Source organism: Delphinus delphis, chromosome 11 (genome assembly GCF_949987515.2).
Source record: "Delphinus delphis chromosome 11, mDelDel1.2, whole genome shotgun sequence".
NCBI classification, from domain to species: domain Eukaryota; kingdom Metazoa; phylum Chordata; class Mammalia; order Artiodactyla; family Delphinidae; genus Delphinus; species Delphinus delphis.
Genome location: NC_082693.1, coordinates 30,737,522 through 30,757,095, shown reverse-complemented (window position 1 = coordinate 30,757,095; position 19,574 = coordinate 30,737,522). Strand labels below are relative to the sequence as shown.

Here is a 19,574-nt window from a genome sequence, read left to right as displayed (position 1 = left end):
TTTTCTAATATCCTCTGTTGAAATAACTTTTCTCCTTACTCTTACACTGTGCCTAAATCTCAGTCATAGCAATTACATAATCCAATTTTGTTCCATGATTACTGGGTATGAGCTCCTTGAAGCAAGGGCATATCTCTTAGTCATTTCTGTATCTCCAAAATCCCAAACATAGAGCTTTGCATATGGAAGATATTCAGAGTTGGAAAGAAAAGGGTATGTATATAGGTATGGTTGTGCGCGCATTATTTTCAGCACTCATACTGTCAGTTTTGTACATCTTAATGCATTTTGCCATGTTGTTTAAAACTATCTAATATCTCTGCAAAATACCACATTATTTATTTAAATAGCATCTAATCTTATTTTATTAAAGCAAGTATATCCTGCTGCTTCTGCTATGACCACAGCACTAAATAACCTCGGCCAAGCCATTTGCCTTATGTACTGATATCAAATTACTTTGAGAGATTTTCCCCTTATTATGTAGATAGTTAATATTTTCTTTGGCTTATATATATGTTTACATTTATGGCTATGAATTTTTTAACAGTTTACATAGACTCGTTTACTAGGTAACATAAAAATTTCTCATTTGCTGGTGATGTATCACATCACCTTTTTACTTGAAAGAATCCAACTTGACACATTGATTTTTTTTTTTTTATTATGTACCCACAGCTTTGTGTCTCCTGTTTGCTCTCTAACTGCCATCAGATTTTCAAGTGTATCAGTCATTGATGTTAATATTCTACATAGCCCTTAATGGCAGAGGAAAATTAACTTATTAGCCTGAGGTCTCAATTAGGCAGTATTTTCTTTTTTTTTTTTTAATTTTTATTGGAGTATAATTCATTTACAATGTGTGTTAGTTTCAGATGTACAGCAAAGGGAATCTGTTGTACAAATACATATATCTGCTCTTTTTTATATTCTTTTCCCATATAAGCCATTACAGAGTATTGAGTAGAGTTCCCAGTGCTATACAGTAGGTCCTTATTAGTTATCTATTTTATATATCATAGTGTGTATGTGTCAATCCCAGTCTTCCAATTCATCCCTCCCCCACCCCTTAACCCCCGGTAAGCATAAGTTTATTTTCTACATCTGTAACTCTATTTCGGTTTTGTAGGTAAGTTCATTTGTAGCCTTTCTTAGGCAGTATTTTCTTATTTTAATTTCCTATCTATTGAAATGGATTTGTGAGTGATGAAGAAAAAATTTTAAATATATTATCAAGTAAGTTGTTGTAACTATAGCAGGTAGTTAAATTCAGTGTTATCTTCTTACATTTAAAACTTGCATTAAGGAAGAACATATATAAATCACAATTCATGTTTGATGACTATCGAGTAATTATTTTATCATTGATATTTAAAGGTGGCTGTTTCTTTTGTAAATCCAAGAATAGGGATCTCGGAGTAAATGCATTACTCATGTGATTGTTACTTAAAGTTTATGAAAAAACTCAAAATCTGTAGGACTCTTGAACAACGAAGTTGGGTAGCTCTAGATATAGGGCTGTAGGACAGTGTTCTTGGATGTGGTTTGAAGGGATGGGGTTATGCCTTTTTAAGGGGAAACTTAAAAAGTGTATAATGATAGAGATCATTGGAAAGTTGAGCTTGGGGAGATGTTTTTGGATTTACACAGTAATGCACTCTCTCTGGTTAAGTTCATTCATGATGCTTAATTGCTTAATGATTGGCTTAGAGTTTGGTACTTAACTCACATTCAGATGTTTGCTGGGTAAACAGCTGAATAACATCTCAGATGGCAAGTTCAGCCTTAGCTTTCAAAGCAAACACAGTAAATCTTCAAAAAGTAACATTTTCAAAGAATTTACTTACTCTGTTAACCCTTTCTATTTTCAATGAAATGTTTCAGGAAAACAAGGTTTAAAGTTTATTTCGTAGTTATATGTGAAAGAATGCCAATTTGAAACTGTAGAGTTTTAAAGAATAAAGCATAGCATTATGCTTAGTATTTATGATACAGTATTCCTCTAATTGATTTGTGCTCTTAGAATGGGCTAACCATTCTTGATTTCCAAATTAATAGCAAATAGATATAAACAGAATGCAAGCTAGAAGATAGAGGATGGAGGTAAAACTATTGGAATAACAAATACAGATTTGTCATTTGATTTTTTTCGGTTTATTATAAGATAGTATGAGATATTATTAGAGAATATTGCTAAAAATCCTCCCTGTACCCAGGACAGTTTCAGAGATGGTGACTGAGCTCATCTTACTGTTTTGAAAAATATCAAGATTCTCTAGGACTAGAAAAATGTAACATGAGGATTTGGTTTAAAAATGTATACTTTTAACAACACGAGGTCTAGAGACAGGTAAGGAAGTGATTATTGAATTGCACATTAATGCTATCATGGCCTATTAGGAGGATATTTGGCTAAATGACTGCAGTGTCCAAAAAATCTTTACTGTGCTCCTCAGAGTGAAAATGTCTTCCCTTAGTAGAATTCAGCACCTCAAGAGCCATAAAAATAATTTTATACAATTTGTTTTAAATATAATATTTTGTAATACAGTTCCCTTAGCTATGATAGTCTTTCTGTTACAGCTTGACTTTCAAGTAAAACCGTAAATCGTATAGCTCTTGCATTATAAGGCATTGGCAACCTTTTCCCATCATTTGAGAATTTAAGGAGGAAAAAGAATAGAGGGGAGAAGAGAAGTAAACAGAACGTGACGCAGGATACAATTCCTCAATCCAGCACAATTCCTTTTGTGGCGGCCTCTGGAAGGCAGACATTGTTTTTGTTTTTGTTTTTGCGGTACGCGGGCCTCTCACTGCTGTGGCCTCTCCTGTTGCGGAGCACAGGCTCGGGATGCGCAGGCTCAGCGGCCATGGCTCACGGGCCCAGCCGCTCCGCAGCATGTGGGATCTTCCCGGACCGGGGCACGAACCTGTGTCCCCTGCATCGGCAGGCGGACTCTCAACCACTGCGCCACCAGGGAAGCCCTGGAGGGCAGACATTGGAAAACAAAGTGTAGACAAAAGCGACTTTAGATCTATCACATCTGTCATATAAAACATTTTAAAAGGATCAAATCCCAAGTCAAAATTTTTTGCCCTCAAACATCTTTTAAACTATCTATTGTGTTATTATCTAAATTTTTCCTATATGAAAAGTTTACCAGTGTATGTTAAAGAAAAATGAAATCAAAATTCATTTTGGCATAGTGTTCAAAGTGAGCACCACAAGTTTACCCTTACAAATGATATATTTTCTTTTAACTAATAGTCAGCTGTTTTCATAAAAGCACTCTGGTGTTGAGGGTAAGAGAATGTCCCATTTGCCACGAGTGGGTCCGTGTTGTTAAATCCAGTTTGCAGTTCCCTAGCCCAGTGGGTGCTAAGTGTCAGGTGCTATGCAGGGTTTGGCAAGATTGGGAGGGACTGCACCCAGCAGCCCTTTCCCCTGTTATTGCCACAGGGCTTTACTGCATTTCACAGAGATGTGTGAACAACAGACTTCTAAAGCGGTCCTTAAACATGAGGCTGAGGTAAATTTATGCCCCCTTTTATGAGTTCTGCAGAATAATTATCAAGTAATCATGAAACATTTATTATAGCTTGACTTACAATAAACATTTATTATAGGGAGCCTGGGTTTTAATCCTAGTTCCACCGCATGTTAGTTCTGTATCTTCTTTGTGCCTCATTTCTTTGTCTTTAAAGTGGTAATAATAATGGTACCTACCTCATAGGGATGTTGCGAAGATTAATGAGTTAAAGTATTTTAATTCTTTTGAACAGTGCTTGGCACATAGTAACTAGTGCTATGTGTTAGCTACTACTTTTGCTGTTCAAGCTGAGTTTGACCTTCAAGTAGATTTTCATGTATTTGGAACATAATCATCACTGTTGTGGAACTACTAGAGATAAGAAACATGTTTATCTGTTGACTATGTTTTCAGATAACCATGTTATCATCAGTTCAGAGAGGGGCAATTATGAACTGCAAAATTCTGTGTCTTAAATGGCCATCTATTCGAAGATACTTGTCTTTTGTTTCATAGGTTAGAGCAATATGATTCCTTTAAAACAAGAATGATTGTAAATTGTTCAGTTCAATGAAGGACTTGTTTGGTTTTGTGTGAGGCACAGGCCATCTGATGGCAGCAGCTCAGCAGGTCTGCTCAGCCACAGCAGGGAGGGCAGGCACCCAGGAATGAGGGATGTTTGGTTTACAGAGTTTCAGTTCCTGACACTGGGAAGGCCTAATCTGAGGTGAAGAAGCCCGGCTTGTCTCCTTTGTTGATAGGTGGCCCAAACACACAATTTGAAAGTATTGCTTACTATTTGAGGTCCCCTCCTTAGTTTTCTGGTAGGCAGGTGCTGGTACTGCTAGTTGTACCAGAAAATAGCTCATTTGTTAACTTCAGTTTAGAAAGTTTTAAAAGGTATCTTTCTGTGAGTGATCATGATGCTAAAGAATATTCTAAAAATTTTTAGAACTCATGAAGGCTTGGCATTTTTGATTGAGTCAGCCTCATTTCCCCTTCTGTCAGCTGATGTGCTCTCTGGCCTCCAGAAGGTAAATGATGTTTGCTCTAAGGTGAACCTTGGGTGCTTATTGTTCACTTTCACCCCCTGGAGTTTTAGAACACTTAGATCAGTGGTTCTCAGCCTTGATAGCACCTGGGGAGCTTTTAAGAAAATAGAATTCCCTGAGCTTGAAGCCCAGAGCAATTAGTCAAAATCCCTGGGGTAGGTGGGCCCTGGACACTGGTGTGTTTTAAAAGCCTCCTGGGTGATTCTAATGTGCAGCCAGGGTTTAGAACCCTTGATTTGGTTTATAATTATGAGATCCCCCATGTCAATAGGGGGCTGCTTGTCTGTCTGGGGATTGCCTGCCTGGTTTGTCAATGTACTCTTGTCATTCATCTGGTTCCTGGTTTCCTTGGATTTAGAGGACTCTTGGTAAGTCTAATAGTGCCTTAACTAGTATAGAGTTCCTCCTCTCTTAGTCTCATGTTAAAATTTTCATCAGTATCACAGCAAAGCAAACTCTTACTTATTCTTCTTATTCTCCAGTATGCATATCATTGGAGGAACAGTTTTTCCTCAAGAAACTGGTTACTGCTGCCTACTAAAAGTTTGGGTGGATGATATAGCTGGAATAGAAAAGTTGCATTGAATTAGTTGAGAGGGGAGAAGGTCAGGGAGGTAAAAACATTTTTTGCTGAGCTTTCTCTTTGTGCTTAGGTACCAAAAGAATGATTTCACTTAATTCTCCCAACAGCTCAATGAAATGGACACTGTCATCTGTGCATTAAAATGTTATGTAACTTGATCAGGGTTTTGTGGTTAATGTGTCCAGAGGTGAAGTATGACCCAGGTCTGCTCCTACCCTCTCTCCATCATAAACCAGTTACCTGATCTCTTGTGTATTTGGTCTCTACAAAGCCATGGTAATTTATTTCTATCAAAATATTTTTATCATGAAAGATAATTAAAATATAGTAAAATAAGCTCCTTTGTTTTACTTTTAGAAATCTTAGGATGTAAATGTATAAAACATGTTTTATCTTGACTAGTCTCTGAAAACAGGCTTTAATATATCCTTAAAGTTTGGCAATAGAGTGTGAGTTCCTTTTTCCTACCCTAGTATTAAGGCATTGAATTGTAAATGTCAGACCTAGACTCTTGGGACTTAGAGATTTCAGAAGGCTGGAGGGCTAAAGTAGTCTGTCTTCTACAGCTCGCTTAAAAAAACAGGCTAATATGTATCTTTATATGTTTCTTTTTGTATTTTCCCTTTTCTTCCCTTTTCTTTTTTCTTTTAATTTTTAAAAAATATTATGTTCTGGGATTAAATAGTGAGTAGTAAAGTGCAAAGTATTATGTGAGCATCTTCGGGTCTAAAAATGATTCAGTTTCTGTATTCATTTCAGTGCTTCTTTGAAGTATTCAGTGCACCCCTTTAATCTTAATTCATCACTAAGGGGGTTTGGAAAACGGAAGGAAAGATCAAGAAAGGTATAGAGAAATGAAAAGTAAAGGCTTTCATCTTTAGTACTTTTCTTATTTATTTCCTAATCCAATATATTTGGTTTCTACCTTTTTATTGCTTTTCTTTTAAATAATTGGCAATGTAGGATAACCTTTTTTCTTAAATTTTTAAAGAGAGAACACACTGAATAGAAATTTCATTCATTTACAGCATTAAAACACACATTAAGATTTGGTTATACAAGTTATCATCTTAAGGGAAAGAGGCCAGAAATATGCATTTGTGTGAGCTGATCTCTCTAGTTCTCATCAGATGAGTCTTCAGAAGAAAAGGTCTGGTCATATCTAGAGTAACAAACAGAAGGAAAGGTCTGGTTATATCTAGAGTAACAAGTAGTTTCATTGGAAAGAATTTCTGTGTAAGTAACTTTGCAGAGCTAATGATCCAGTAGAGTTGCTGCATAAAATTTTACTATGAGTGTGAAACATTTTTCTGTTTAGTTTATATAGACAGTTTCGATATATATAGCTGTTTTTGTATCATTTCATAAAACATTTACTAAATGCCTACTGTGCAAGATACTTTATAAGGTGCTATGCTGAATATAAAGTTAAATATGCAGTCAAGTGAAATAGGTAAATAATTTATTATAATATAAGGTATAATGACATAAATAGAGGTCAAAAATGTTTTCTAGGTGAGCAGAGGAAGGAGTGATTAAGTATTGGTGTAATTATCAATACTTATGGATTAAAGTATAAAACATGTCTAATAAGATTTCCTTTAATATTGTAGGCCAAGTGATTCATTTAGTCATTCATAAACACTTTATTCACTTTCTAAATCTTAGTTAATTTTTCTGAGTGTATTTGTAGCTACTGTTTGAGTAGGAGGTACTCTTAACATCCATGTAGCAATTGTGTTTTTGTTTTTCTACTTTTTTTGGAAGTAAAATGAAATTGCCTGGAAAATAATAGACTTACTCACAAGATATGTGTCTTCAGGACTGCTATACTTTTGGTTTAGCATGGCTTAAAAGTTAGAACAGCTTTGAAAAGTGTATTGAGTCTTGATTTATGAATGCCAGTGAGTATGGGTTGTTATGTAATCAGGACTGGCCTTCTGAGCTCTACCACCATAAATCTACCATGGAAAATACTCTGGGAACTTGGATCAATAGAAAACATTCAGGTGTCCTAGATTCATAGAAGCCACCAATTTAAAGAGACCTTGAAGTTTATGTAATCTAACTCAGTTTAAAAAGATTGAGGCCTAGAGGTATTAGGAGATTAGTCCAGTGGTCAGAATAATTTGGAAAGATCTTTGATATTGATATATTCATATTGCTATTTTTGTTATTTCTCTGGTAGATTTAAAGTGCTATGCTTATTTGTTATTTAGAATTTTGTCAGTTATTAAGAATAGACATTTGAAGAAGATGACAACTTAAAACATTAGCAGCTTTTTCATATTTCTAGTCATTTTAATAATGATTATTAGCATCTGACTTCCATCTTTTTTCTGCGATCGGCTGCTATGTGCTTTCCTAACTCTCCCTCCACCCCCCCATTTTTTAAGTAAAGTGCTTTTTTGTCTAAAAAAAAATGATGCTTGATGGCAAAATGAAATCATAACTAATCATTTACAGAGAAGAAATAACTGTAAAGCAATACATCTGGGCATTTATTTTAATGAAAAGTATATCTTTTAAACAGATATCAGAGAGTTTTGTCTTAGCCCCATTTTTATATTGTAAATTACAGAATTATATTATATTAGTATTAGATACGATGGTGATTTTGGTGTTTTGCATGTTGTGTTTGGTTCAGAATGCCTATCCAAAATTATCGTGACTTTTGTCCATTCTTTTTCATTGTAATTTGTGCAAGAGATAAAGAAGAATCAGATTTTTCTCATTTTTCAATTTTTCACTACAATATAAAAATATATTTTCTGGTGACATGCACATATGATGAAAAGAAAATCATTCTAATTTTTACCATTATATATTATTCCTAGTGTGGTGAACACAAACCTTTTATTCATACTCAATGCTATTAAGACCACATTTTACAACCATGTATTGATTTCTTATTACAGGTACATGCTGGGACTTGCAGCAATTCCAGCAGTTATACAGTTTTTTGGCTTTCTGTTTTTACCTGAAAGCCCTCGATGGCTTATTCAGAAAGGACAGACTCAGAAGGCCCGTAGAATTTTATCTCAGATGCGTGGTAACCAGACCATTGATGAGGAGTATGATAGCATCAAAAACAACATTGAAGAAGAGGAAAAAGAGGTTGGCTCAGGTATGTGGATTTTATACATATATGAATTTTAAAACTACATAATAGTTTTACTTATAAATTATATTCTTTTAGTATTATTTAATGTCTCTAAATGATGAAGTGGGTTAATATGTATAACTAAACCAAAATAAACATTTTAATTTTAAAAGCAATATAATAATGTTATAAAAGAATGAAGAAAACTCTGCCATAATGCCACTGTCCTCAAATAATTACTATTTTTATTTTTGTAATTTCTTTTATTTTAAGTCAGATATACTTGACATAGTTGTCATTTTGAGTGTGGGGACATTTTTTGAGTATATATTTTACATATAAATATTTAATATATAAATATAAGTATGTATTATTGACCTTCTATATTAAATAAAAGTTCAGTTTGAACTGTTGTCAAAATAAATCACTTTAGTAAAATTAAGTACCTTGTTTACATGTGTTACATTGATTTCCATACTAATTTTTAAAGACTAGGAATACCTTCATATACTAGTTATGGAATAATTTTGCATTTCCCTGTTTTCATTAAAATGTTTAATTGTCTAATCACAATTTAACCATGTCAGAAACCAAAAAAAGCATGGTTCTGGTTAATTTATGTTGATGAATTTATTTTCAGAGAAGAAATCACGTAGGGATTTAAAAATTCTCAGGCAAGATCTGTAATCTTGACAGTCTGATTTGGGTAAGCGATTTGCCAGATGGGAATGATGGGAAAAGGTAGACATTTTACAATTCCCTGCTGGATTCACATTCCCCAAAATTGTTTCATTTTCTCTCAACCTTCCTTCTGCCTCTACATTAATTGGTTGTTCAATGGAGATGCTTACTTATATTAGTCGAATTATTTTTCATACCTGAGAAAATGCCAAACACACACACAACCCTTTATTGATATATGTCATACACAAGTCTTGGAAGGTCTGTTCACTCACTCCTACTATCTTTTGGTAGAGCTGAAGAAGCAATAGAAAGAACACTGCAGAAACTGGTCACTGTGGTAGCCACACATGGTTTGACTTACATATACACAGTACATGATAGTTACATACACAGTGTGATCTTATTACCTCCTTGCTCAGACGAAAGCCCCTCAGACAAAAGCCCCTAGATAATTGTGAGCCCACTCTAGGTGAAGGTCATTTTTAGCAAAAAGTTTCTGAGTATATACCATGTGCCTGGCATTGTCAGCATTTCCTGTACTCTGCACATTAGTGCAAGTATTAAAGAGAATTTTGTTTTAACAAAATTAATTCACTTAGTGAGTTCAAGATTGTGTTAATTTTTAAAATACAATTTTAAGTGTCTATTTAAATTACAAATAACTTCTTTCATGCTTCTGTCTAAATTCCTCTCAGCAGCTGCTTGAATGAAATACGAGGTTGTTTCATATTGTAATCAATAACGTAATGTAATTACATGTAATCACTATACTTGAAACCATGTGCTAATAATGTGTGAGTGGAAATCTTTTCAGAGTATTAGGTTATATTAAATACTACTTAGAACATAAGTTTTTATTAATTTATGTTAAGGATAGAAACAACAACTTAATAAAAAAACACTTCTTGTTTAGGAGTAGGGATACCACTGACTTTACTACAAAGCATTGAACATGTAGCTTCACTTTGACTACTTAAAAAGTTGTGTGACTGGTCTAGCCATGCACTTGTTGACGATGCACGCTGTTTGAGTCTCATGACTATTTGGAATGTGTAACCAAATGGGTTTTTAGAAACTTGAGGTAGATAGGATTGCAGTTATCTGTGTCTGCTTTAGTTTTTATTAGACGTCTTTGGGAACTAAGTAGGACACTATTTTATGTATACCTATTGGATATAGATAAAATAGTTAGCTATTTACCTATTTCCTCATATTGCTTTATATGCACATTTGGCACAAATCTTTTTAAAAAAATTATATACATAAAATTTATTTGTTATGCATTACATATTGATAGAAAACTTAAAGGCAGATATCACTTCAAAGACAAAGTGGCACAAATCTTAATACCATAATATTATCCACTGAATCCTAATTTGTCTTATGCTTGCGTAAATATTGTAAACTTTGTAACTAATAGGATTAATAATTTTTCCATTTCTGGATTTGTATTATTTGAGTACTGTCATCTTGCTTAATTTTAAAACTAATCTCATGTTCTTTTATAAAGGTAAAGAATTAAGAGCATTATGGCATGAATGCACACAGACAGTTTTGCCGGGGTTATACAAGCACCAGTAATTTGGGGCTTCATTTTTGTGACTGATAAATTTGACCACAGTAAAACGTATTCTGCACAGTATGAATTTTATTGCATCATTTTCATCTCAGTTCAGTTGGAAAATAGAGAGTAGTGCTAGGACTCGTGTTACAAACCAGAAGGTCCTGCCCTCAGTCACTTTACATTTGAAAAGATAGGCTAGTTGGACAACTACGCATGAAGAAACAGCTAACTTTGAAATAACAAAAATGTTCTGGCTCAGAGAACAGTCAGCCATTGTGTTGGAGGGTTAGAGAGTGACTTGTGTTAATCTGTCCATGGATTCTGATGAATTTTGAGCCATGACTTCAAGCCCAGGAACTCTGAGTAGTGGAGGGTAGTTGCTTGGAGGGACGAACCTTGTCCTAGGCACCATAAAATACTCAGCTATTCCAGGAGGGTAGAAAATGGTTGTTTAATACGACCACCTTTCCTTTTGGCAGAAATGTTTTATCATCAGACGTGGTGGCTTAGTTACCTGCTACCTGTGAGCCAAATACATCTGATTCCAGATCAGTAAATGATGTCCTTCTCTCAGAGTTTCCAGTAGATTTGTGACTTGTGACTATAATGGTACTTGGTTATGTGACCCTCCTCTATTTGTAGGATTTTTTCCCTTGGTCACTTGAGTTTAAATTTGACCTCTTTGAGGAAAATAGGCATAGCTGCTGAACTATGTATTAATTTTTTTGATGTGTGAAATGTCAGTGTATATGGGACTTATTTACTTCCTGTTTCAAAACATACTTTATGACTTTATGTAGTGAATATGGTGGCTTCTCTGACCAGGTCTGCAGGAGAAGTGAGGCTCATAGGCCATGCTGTGGTACAGGATTGGGTTATAATGGGATTTCATCTCTTCTTCTGCACATGACATAAAAGTCGACCTCTTTAGCATGTGATTTCTCCACTATATGGGGAAAAAGGCAGTTTATGGGAAAAGAAGCAAACAATTTTCATTTGTGTTCAACACTGTTTATACATCCTGTAGGACTAATAAAGTGAGACTAGAAGAAACGACAGCTTGGTTGGGAAAGCTCTCGGAATTGGGAGACAGGGAAATGAAAGACTTGTCCTGGCTCCATTCCAAACTTGTAATCCTAAAAGGATTTTGGGGGGAGCACTGAACCTCAGTTTTCTATTAGGTTTTTAAGAAAAGAGAACCGGATTATAACAGCTCCACAGTCTGATTTTTTAGTTTTAAAAGTCTGTGAGAAATGCCTGTTTTAAAATTTCTAAATACTGGAACTTCCCAGGTGGTCCAGTGGTAAAGAATACGCTTTCCAATGCAGGGGACGCAGGTTTGATCCCTGGTCGGGGAACTAAGATCTCACATGCCGCAGCGCAGCTAAGCCCGCATGACACAACTACTGAGCCCATGTACCTCACCTAGAGAGCCCCCCGTGTGCTGCAAACTACAGAGCCCATGTGCTCTGGAGGCTGCATGCCACAACTAGAGAGAATCCCACATGCCGCAATGAAGATCCTGCGTGCAGCTAAGACCCGACGCAGCCAAAAATAGAAAAAATTAAAAATAATAAAACAAAAATTCTAAATACTATACAAGAGTCTTTCATTCTGAAATACTTATTGAGTGACACTCAATAAATGTGGGGATGTGGCAGTAAGTAGATAGACAAGGTTCTGGCCCACTGGGAAGAGGTACACAACTGATAAATAAAAGAGTAAATAATTACCAGATAACTACAAATTGTGGTAATTGCTTTGAAGGAAACAAACAGGATAATAACATATTTATAGAGGGACTGAAAAGGGGCTACTTTAGGTGGGATGATTAGGAAATGCTTCTCTGAAGAGGTGAGTTTGAATGGTGATAAAGCATCAGCAATGTAGAGAACTAAAGGGAAGATGGTTCTAGGCAGAGGGAACAGCAAATGCAAAATTATACGTATTGTTAAGTTACCAGATTAATTATATATATATATATATATATATATATAATTTTGATTATATATATACATGTACATGTACCAGAGTTTAAAGACATTTCAGTAATAACTAACTATACATCTTTATTTATCCCAGGTTGCCAAGCCAAAGCTTGGAATTAGTAGAGACACAATTACTACTTTAAGAATTAAAGGCACATTTGAGTACAAAATAATATACCATTTCTAACATTTTGTTGCTTATCTCTTACGGTTTATCTTACTAGTTTATTTCATGTTGCATAGGTGTGGAATAGAGTCATGACTTGTATGTACATGCGCACTTAGGCTGCTTCCAAGTCTAGGCTATTGTTAATAATGCTACAGTGAACACAGGGGTGCATTTATCTTTTTGAATTAGTGTTTTGGTTTTCTTCGGGTAAATATCCGGAAGTGAAATTGCTGGGTCATATGGTAGTTCTATTTTTAGGTTTTTAAGGAACCTCCATACTGTTTTTCCACAGTGGCTGCACCAATTTACATGCCCACCAACAGTGTAGAAGTGTTCCCTTTTTTTTCCACATCTTCGCCAACATTTGTTATTTGTGGTCTTTTTGATGATAGCCATTCTGATAGGTGTGAGGTGATACCTCATTGTGGTTTTGCTTTCCATTTTTCTGATGATTAGTGATGTTGAGCATCTTTTCATGTGACTGTTGGTCATCTCTGTGTCTTCTTTGGAAAAGCATCTATTCATGTCTTTGACCCATGTTTTAATTGGGTTGTTTGTTTTTTGCTATTGAGTTGTATGAGCTGTTTATATTTTGGATATTAATCCCTTATTGGTCATATCATTTGCAAATATTTTCTCTCATTCTGTATGTTGTCTTTTCATTTTTTCGATGGTTTCCTTTGCTGTGCAAAAGCTTTTAGATAGGTCCCATTTGCCTAAGGTGACAGATCCAAAAAACATTGCTTTGATTTATGTCAAAGAGTGTTCTATGCTTTCTTGTAGAAGTCTTATGATTTTCAGTCTTACATTTAAGTCTTTAATCCACTTTGAGTTTATTTTTGTATATGGTTTGAGAAAATGTTCTAATTTTATTCTTTTACATGTAGCTGTCCAGTTTTCCCAGCAGCACTTATTGAAGAGACTGTCTTTTTCTCATTGTGTATTCTTGCCTCCTGTGTCATAGATTGACTGACCATAAATGTGTGAGTTTATTTCTCTCTATTCTGTTCCATTGATCTATGTGTTGGTTTGGGGGCCAGTACCATACTGTTTTGATGACTTTGTAATATAGTCTGAAGTCAGGAAACATGATACCTCCAGCTCTGTTATTTCTCTCAAGATTGTTGTGGCTTCTCAGGGTCTTCGTGTTTCCATACAAATTTTAGAATTACTTCTTTTATTTCTGTGAAGTATGCCACTAGTAGTTTGATAGGGATTGCATTGACTCTGTAGATTGCCTTGGGTAGTATGGTCATTTTAACAATATTAATTCTTCCTATCCATCAACATGGTATATCTTTGCATCAGTTTGTGTCCTCTTCCATTTCTTTCACAGCATTTTATAGTTTTCTGAGTACAGGCATTTTATTTCTGTAGTTAAATTTATTCCCTAGGTATTTTATAGTTTTTGATGTGATGGTAAATGGGATTTTTAAAACATTTCTCTTTCTGATATTTTATTTTTAGTGTATAGAAATGCAACATATTTCTATATATTAAATTTGTATCCTGCTGTATTTAAACTTCACTGTATTAATTGATGAGCTCTAGTGCTTTTTCAGTGGCGGCTTTAGGATTTTCTATGTATAGTACCATGTCATCTGCAAACAGTGACAGTTTTACTTGTTCCTTTCAAATTTGGATTCCTTTTATTTCTTTTTTCTTGTCTGCTGTGACTGGGACTTCCAATTCTATGCTGAATAAAAGTGGTGAGAGAGGGTATTCTTGTCTTCTTCCTGATCTTATAGGAATCCTTTCAAATTTCACTGCTGAGTATGATGTTAGCTGTGGGTTTTTCATATTTGGTTTTATTATGTTGAGGTATGTTCTCTCTATACCCACTTTGTGGAGAGTTTTTATCATAAACGGATGTTGAATTTTATCACAAGATTTTTCTGCATCTATTCAGATAATCATATGATTTTTATTCTTCATTTTGTCAATGTGGTTTATCACATTAATTGATTTGTGGGTAGTGAGCCATCTCTGGGATGAATCCCACTTGATCATGGTGTATGATTCTTTTAATGTATTGCTGGATTTGATTTGCTATTATTTTGTTGAGGATTTTTGCATCTATGTTAATCAGTGATAATGGCCTGTAATTGTTTTTCTTGTTTTTGATATTTCTGTCTGTTTTTGGTATCAGGGTGTGCTGGCCTCGTAGAATGAGTTTGGAAGCATTCCTCCCTCTGCAATTTTTGGGAATAGTTCAAGAAGGATACATGTTAACTCTTCTCTAAATGTTTGGTAGAATTCACCTGTGAAGCCATCTGTTTCTGGACTTTCGTTTGTTGAGAGTTTTGATTATTGATTCAATTTCATTACTGGTAATCAGTCTGTTCATATTTTCTATTTCTTTCTGGTTCAGTTTTGGGAGATTGTACATTTCTAGGTGTTTGTCCATTTCTTCTAGATTATTCATTTTATTGGCATATAATTGTTCATATGATCCTTTGTATTTCTGTGGTGTCGGTTATAAGTATTCCTTTTTACATTTCTGATTTAATCAATTTGGGTCCTCTCTCTTTTTTTGTTGGTCAGTTGGCTTAAGGTTTATCAATTTTGTTTATCTTTTAAAAGAACCGGCTCTTCATCTCATTGATCACTTCTGTTGTTTCTTTAGTTTCTATTTTATTTATTTCTACTCTGGTCTTTGATTTCTTTCCTTCTACTAACTTTGGGTTTTGTTTGTTCTTTTTCTAGTTCCTTAGGGGTAAGGTTAGGTTGTTCATTTGAGATTTTTCTCATTTCCTGAGGTTGGCTTGTATCACTATAAACTTCCTTCTTAGAACTGCTTCTCCTACATCCCATAGATTTTGGGTCATTGTGCTTTGTTTTCATTTGTCTCCAGGTTTTTTTTTTTTTTTTTCTCCTTTGATTTCTTTTTCCATCCCCTCACTTAAGTCTGTGTGTGTCTTAGATCTGAAGTGAGTCCATTGTAGATAGCATATATATGAGTTAGTTTTTGTATCCATTCAGCCACTCTATGTCCTTTCATGGGAGCATGTAGTCTATTTAAATTTAAAGTAATTATTGTTAGATATGTACTTACTGCCTTTTAAAAAAATTGTTTTGATGTAGTTTTGTAGTTATTTTTTGTTTATTTCCTTTTGTTCTGTGCCCTTGTGATTTGATGACTGTCTTTAGTGTTATGCTTTGATTCCTTTCTCTTTTTTGTTTGTATCTATTACAGGTTTCTGGTTTGTGGTTACCACGAGGTATATTTATAGCAATATATGTATTCATATATATATATATATATGATTATTTTAAGCTGCTGATTTCTTAATTTCAAATGCTATTTAATAATCCTGCATTTTATTCCCCTTTCCCAGGGTTACGTTTTTTGATGTCATATTTTACATATTTTTGTTTTGTGTATTCCTTAACTACTTATTGCAGATACAGATGATTTTACTAGTTTTGCCTTTTAACCTTTTTACTGACTTTGTACGTGGTTGATTTACTACCTTTACTGTATTTTTGTCTTTACCAATGAGCTTTTTCTTTTAGTAATTTTCATGTTTCTAGTTGTGGCCTTTTCTTTTATGCTTAGAGAAGTTCCTTGAACGTTCCTTGAACGTTTCTCGTAAAGGAGTTATGGTGCTGAACTCTTAGCTTTTGCTTATCTGTAAACCTTTTGATCTCTCCATCAAATCTGAATGAAACCCTTCCCCGGTAGGTATTCTTTGATATAGGTTTTTCCCTCTCATCACTTTAAATATATTGTGACACTCCCTTCTGGCCTGCAGGGTTTGCAATGAAAAGTCAGCTGATAGCCCTGAGGGTCCCAAGTCTAGTGTCTGTGCACTGATGTGTGGTCCTCGGTCCTAGGCCCTCTGGTGGACATGGCCATGTCCAGGGGTGGCTGTGGGCTCAAGGGGTCTTAAGGCAGCCTTCCTGCTTTTGGGGGGCTGTTTCCCCTTCAGGCTAGTTGCTTGGCCTGAGGCGTCCCAGTATAGGTGCTTATAGCCTAGTGGGCAGGGCCGGGTCCCTAGGCTGATAAGCTAGAGGGAGGGCTTGCTAACACCACTGTCCATGTGGTAGAACAAGCTCCCCAAAATGGATACTGCCAGTGTCTGTGTCCCCAGGGTGAGCTCCAGTTGCCTCCTGCTTCTGGAGATTCTCCAAGATCAGCCTGCATCTGACCCAGGGTCCTTTAAAATTACTGTTTCTGCCATAGGTCTCTGAGCATATGGTGTGTGTGCCCTTTAATAGTTGAGTCTACATTCCACAGCCCTCTGGCTCTCCTGAATGTAAGCCCTACTGGCCTTCCAAGCCAAATTTTCTGGGGGCTTGTTTTCCCAGTGAGGGACCCTCTGCAATTGTAATTATCCTCCCATTTGTGGGTCGCCCACCCGGAGGTGTGGGTCTTGACTATACCTCTGCCTCCCCTATCCATCTTATTGTGGTTTCTTCTTTATATCTTTAGTTGTATAATATTTTTTTCTGGTAGGTTCTGGCCTTTCTCATCAATAGTTGCTCTGTAAATGGTTGTAATTTTGGTGTGCCCGTGAGATGAGGTGAGCTTAGGGTCTTCCTACTCCACCATTATGGACAAGATTTCTTTATTTTTTTTTGTTTTTTTAAATGGAGGTATAATTGACATATAACTTTATATTAGTTTCAGGTGTACAACATAATGATTTGATATATGTACATACTGTGAAATGATCACCACAATAAGTTTACTTAACATCCATCACCACACATAATAAAAAACATTTTTTTCTTAACTTTTTCAATTTCTTATCCAGCACCAGAGAACACGTATTTTTCTAGGGTGGTGTCAAAGGAGAGTGAAGGCCGTTGCTGACATGCTTAGCAGAACCCCTTAGGCAGGGCTCAGGGAAAGTATGAAATAAGGCACCATCTCTGTCACTCTCTTCTGGGCTCTGCAGTGGGGGATTAAGGCAGGATCATTGGAGGGAAAATGTAAACAAAGAAAGCTTTTTCTCCCTAGAGAAATATGCAGATGTTGATGTTAGAACCATTACAGAAAGACCAGGGAAAGTGTTTTGGGAGCGTGGAGTTGTCAGGGCAGCTTCAGTGCAACAACAGATTGATAAAGGGAGCCAGGCAAGGGGGAGACTGAGTCCAGACCTCCGGTGGCAGGGGCAGCCTCCTGCAAATCTGTTCATCTGTTTACAGCACATGGTCATTCTCAGGAATTTAAAACTGTATATGGACTTTCTTTTAAGGAAAAAGCTTTTTTGTGTGTCCTATCTATCTATCTATACACACACACACAAACAGATATGTGTATATATATATATATATATATATATATATATATATTTATTTATTTTACAGTTAATATTACCTAGGTCACCTAAATCACGGATACTTCCAAAATTGATTTATGTCATGAAAAAGTGTCACTGAGAAAGCTGGCCCTACCCTTTGGGCACTAAAATCTTAATATTTAGGTATATATGAGAAGTAGCAGCCTAGAGGCACTAACTAATGCTTTAAACTGAAATTAGATCCAGGCCTACTGGTTGCTAGTCACTATTGTAGTGCATTCAGGGTTACCTATACAGTATATAATCTTTGCAGAAACACTTACATCAAGAAGATTTACATTGTTTAATTGTATCAACAAATCAACTCAGTAATCTGGGAGAATGTTGGTTCTGTGTTTTCCCTTTGTTGGGTAGTTTAATCTCTAGCCTGGAAAGGAAGAATGCTGTAGGGTAGAAAATTTATTCAAGACCCTCCTGTGAGTTCGTTTTTTAAAACCTGGTTTGATTTACCTCTAGCTCTTTGGGGGTCACATCTATGGTGTACAGGAAAGAACAGCTGCATCTCTCTCTTCTTTCCCTCCAGTAATTTTAAAATTAGGTCATCAAGACTCATATCCTCATAAGTCAGTTTCTTTTCCTGTGAACTGATATTGTCTGTGGTCATTTCAACAAATCATGTTCTGCAGAGAGGTCAGAAAGTGTAGATATATATCATCGATTTTGATAGAAATCCTTACAAAAGTTTCTTTAGAAATCTAATTCCAGCCTAATGACATTGCAGTGGAATGCTCATTGCAGGTGACATCTGCTGCACTTAGAGCAAAGTGTCATTTTTCCTAATATTTCTGGTAGTTTTGCTTATATTTTCTTCGTGTGATAGTACAGTGCTTTCTGACCCAAAGTAATTGCATGTATGCTATTTACTGGGTGAACTTGAAATAGATATTAACAAATTGTTTCTCAGCAAGATGACAACCAATTTTCCACATGTAGGCCAAGAAAACATATCTATATCTATATTCTGTATTCTTGACGTTGTCACAAAATTGCCCAAATTGTCAATGTGTGAGGTTGTTATACGTATCTCCTATGGTAAAGGGTAGATTAAAATAAAAGGTCAAGTAAAAAGCTGCTTTAATTTTCTATCCTTGTGTTAAAAAGCTGTAAGCTGAAGGATTGTTAAAACAATATATAATTCTATTGTCTTTTAAAAAAAATTTTGATGGCTGTGTCAGGTGTTAGTTGTCGCACACGGGATCTTTGTTGCAGCGTGTGGGCTTCTCTCTAGTTGTGGCGTGTGGGTTTTCTCTTCTCTAGTTGTGGCATGTGGGCTCCAGAGCGCATGGACTCTGTAGTTTGTGGCATGCAGCCTCTCTCATTGAGGTGCCCGAGCTGAGTAGGTGTGGTGCACAGGCTTAGTTGCCCCGTGGCATGTGGGACCTTAGTTCCCCAGCCAGGGATTGACTCTGTATCCCCTACATTGGAAGGTGAATTCTTTATCACTGGACCACCAGGGAAGTTCCTCAGATTTTAGTTAAACTTACTTTTTTAGGCATCATGACTTATTTAAAAGAACCTCTATTTAATTCAACATGGCTTTAAATAAAGGTTGCTTTGGATTTTTTAAACTCCAGAGAATTTTTAAAATCATA

At 35.6% G+C, this 19,574-nt stretch overlaps 1 protein-coding gene across 1 annotated transcript in view; it reads left to right on the top strand.

Annotated features, from left to right (window-relative positions):
* SLC2A13 (solute carrier family 2 member 13) overlaps positions 1-19,574 on the top strand; it is a 427,729-nt gene that overhangs the window by 95,781 nt on the left and 312,374 nt on the right. Inside the window, exon 3 of the mRNA XM_060024584.1 lies at positions 8,084-8,292. Coding sequence (XP_059880567.1) covers positions 8,084-8,292 — 209 coding nt within the window. The remainder of the gene's footprint in view (positions 1-8,083; positions 8,293-19,574) is intronic.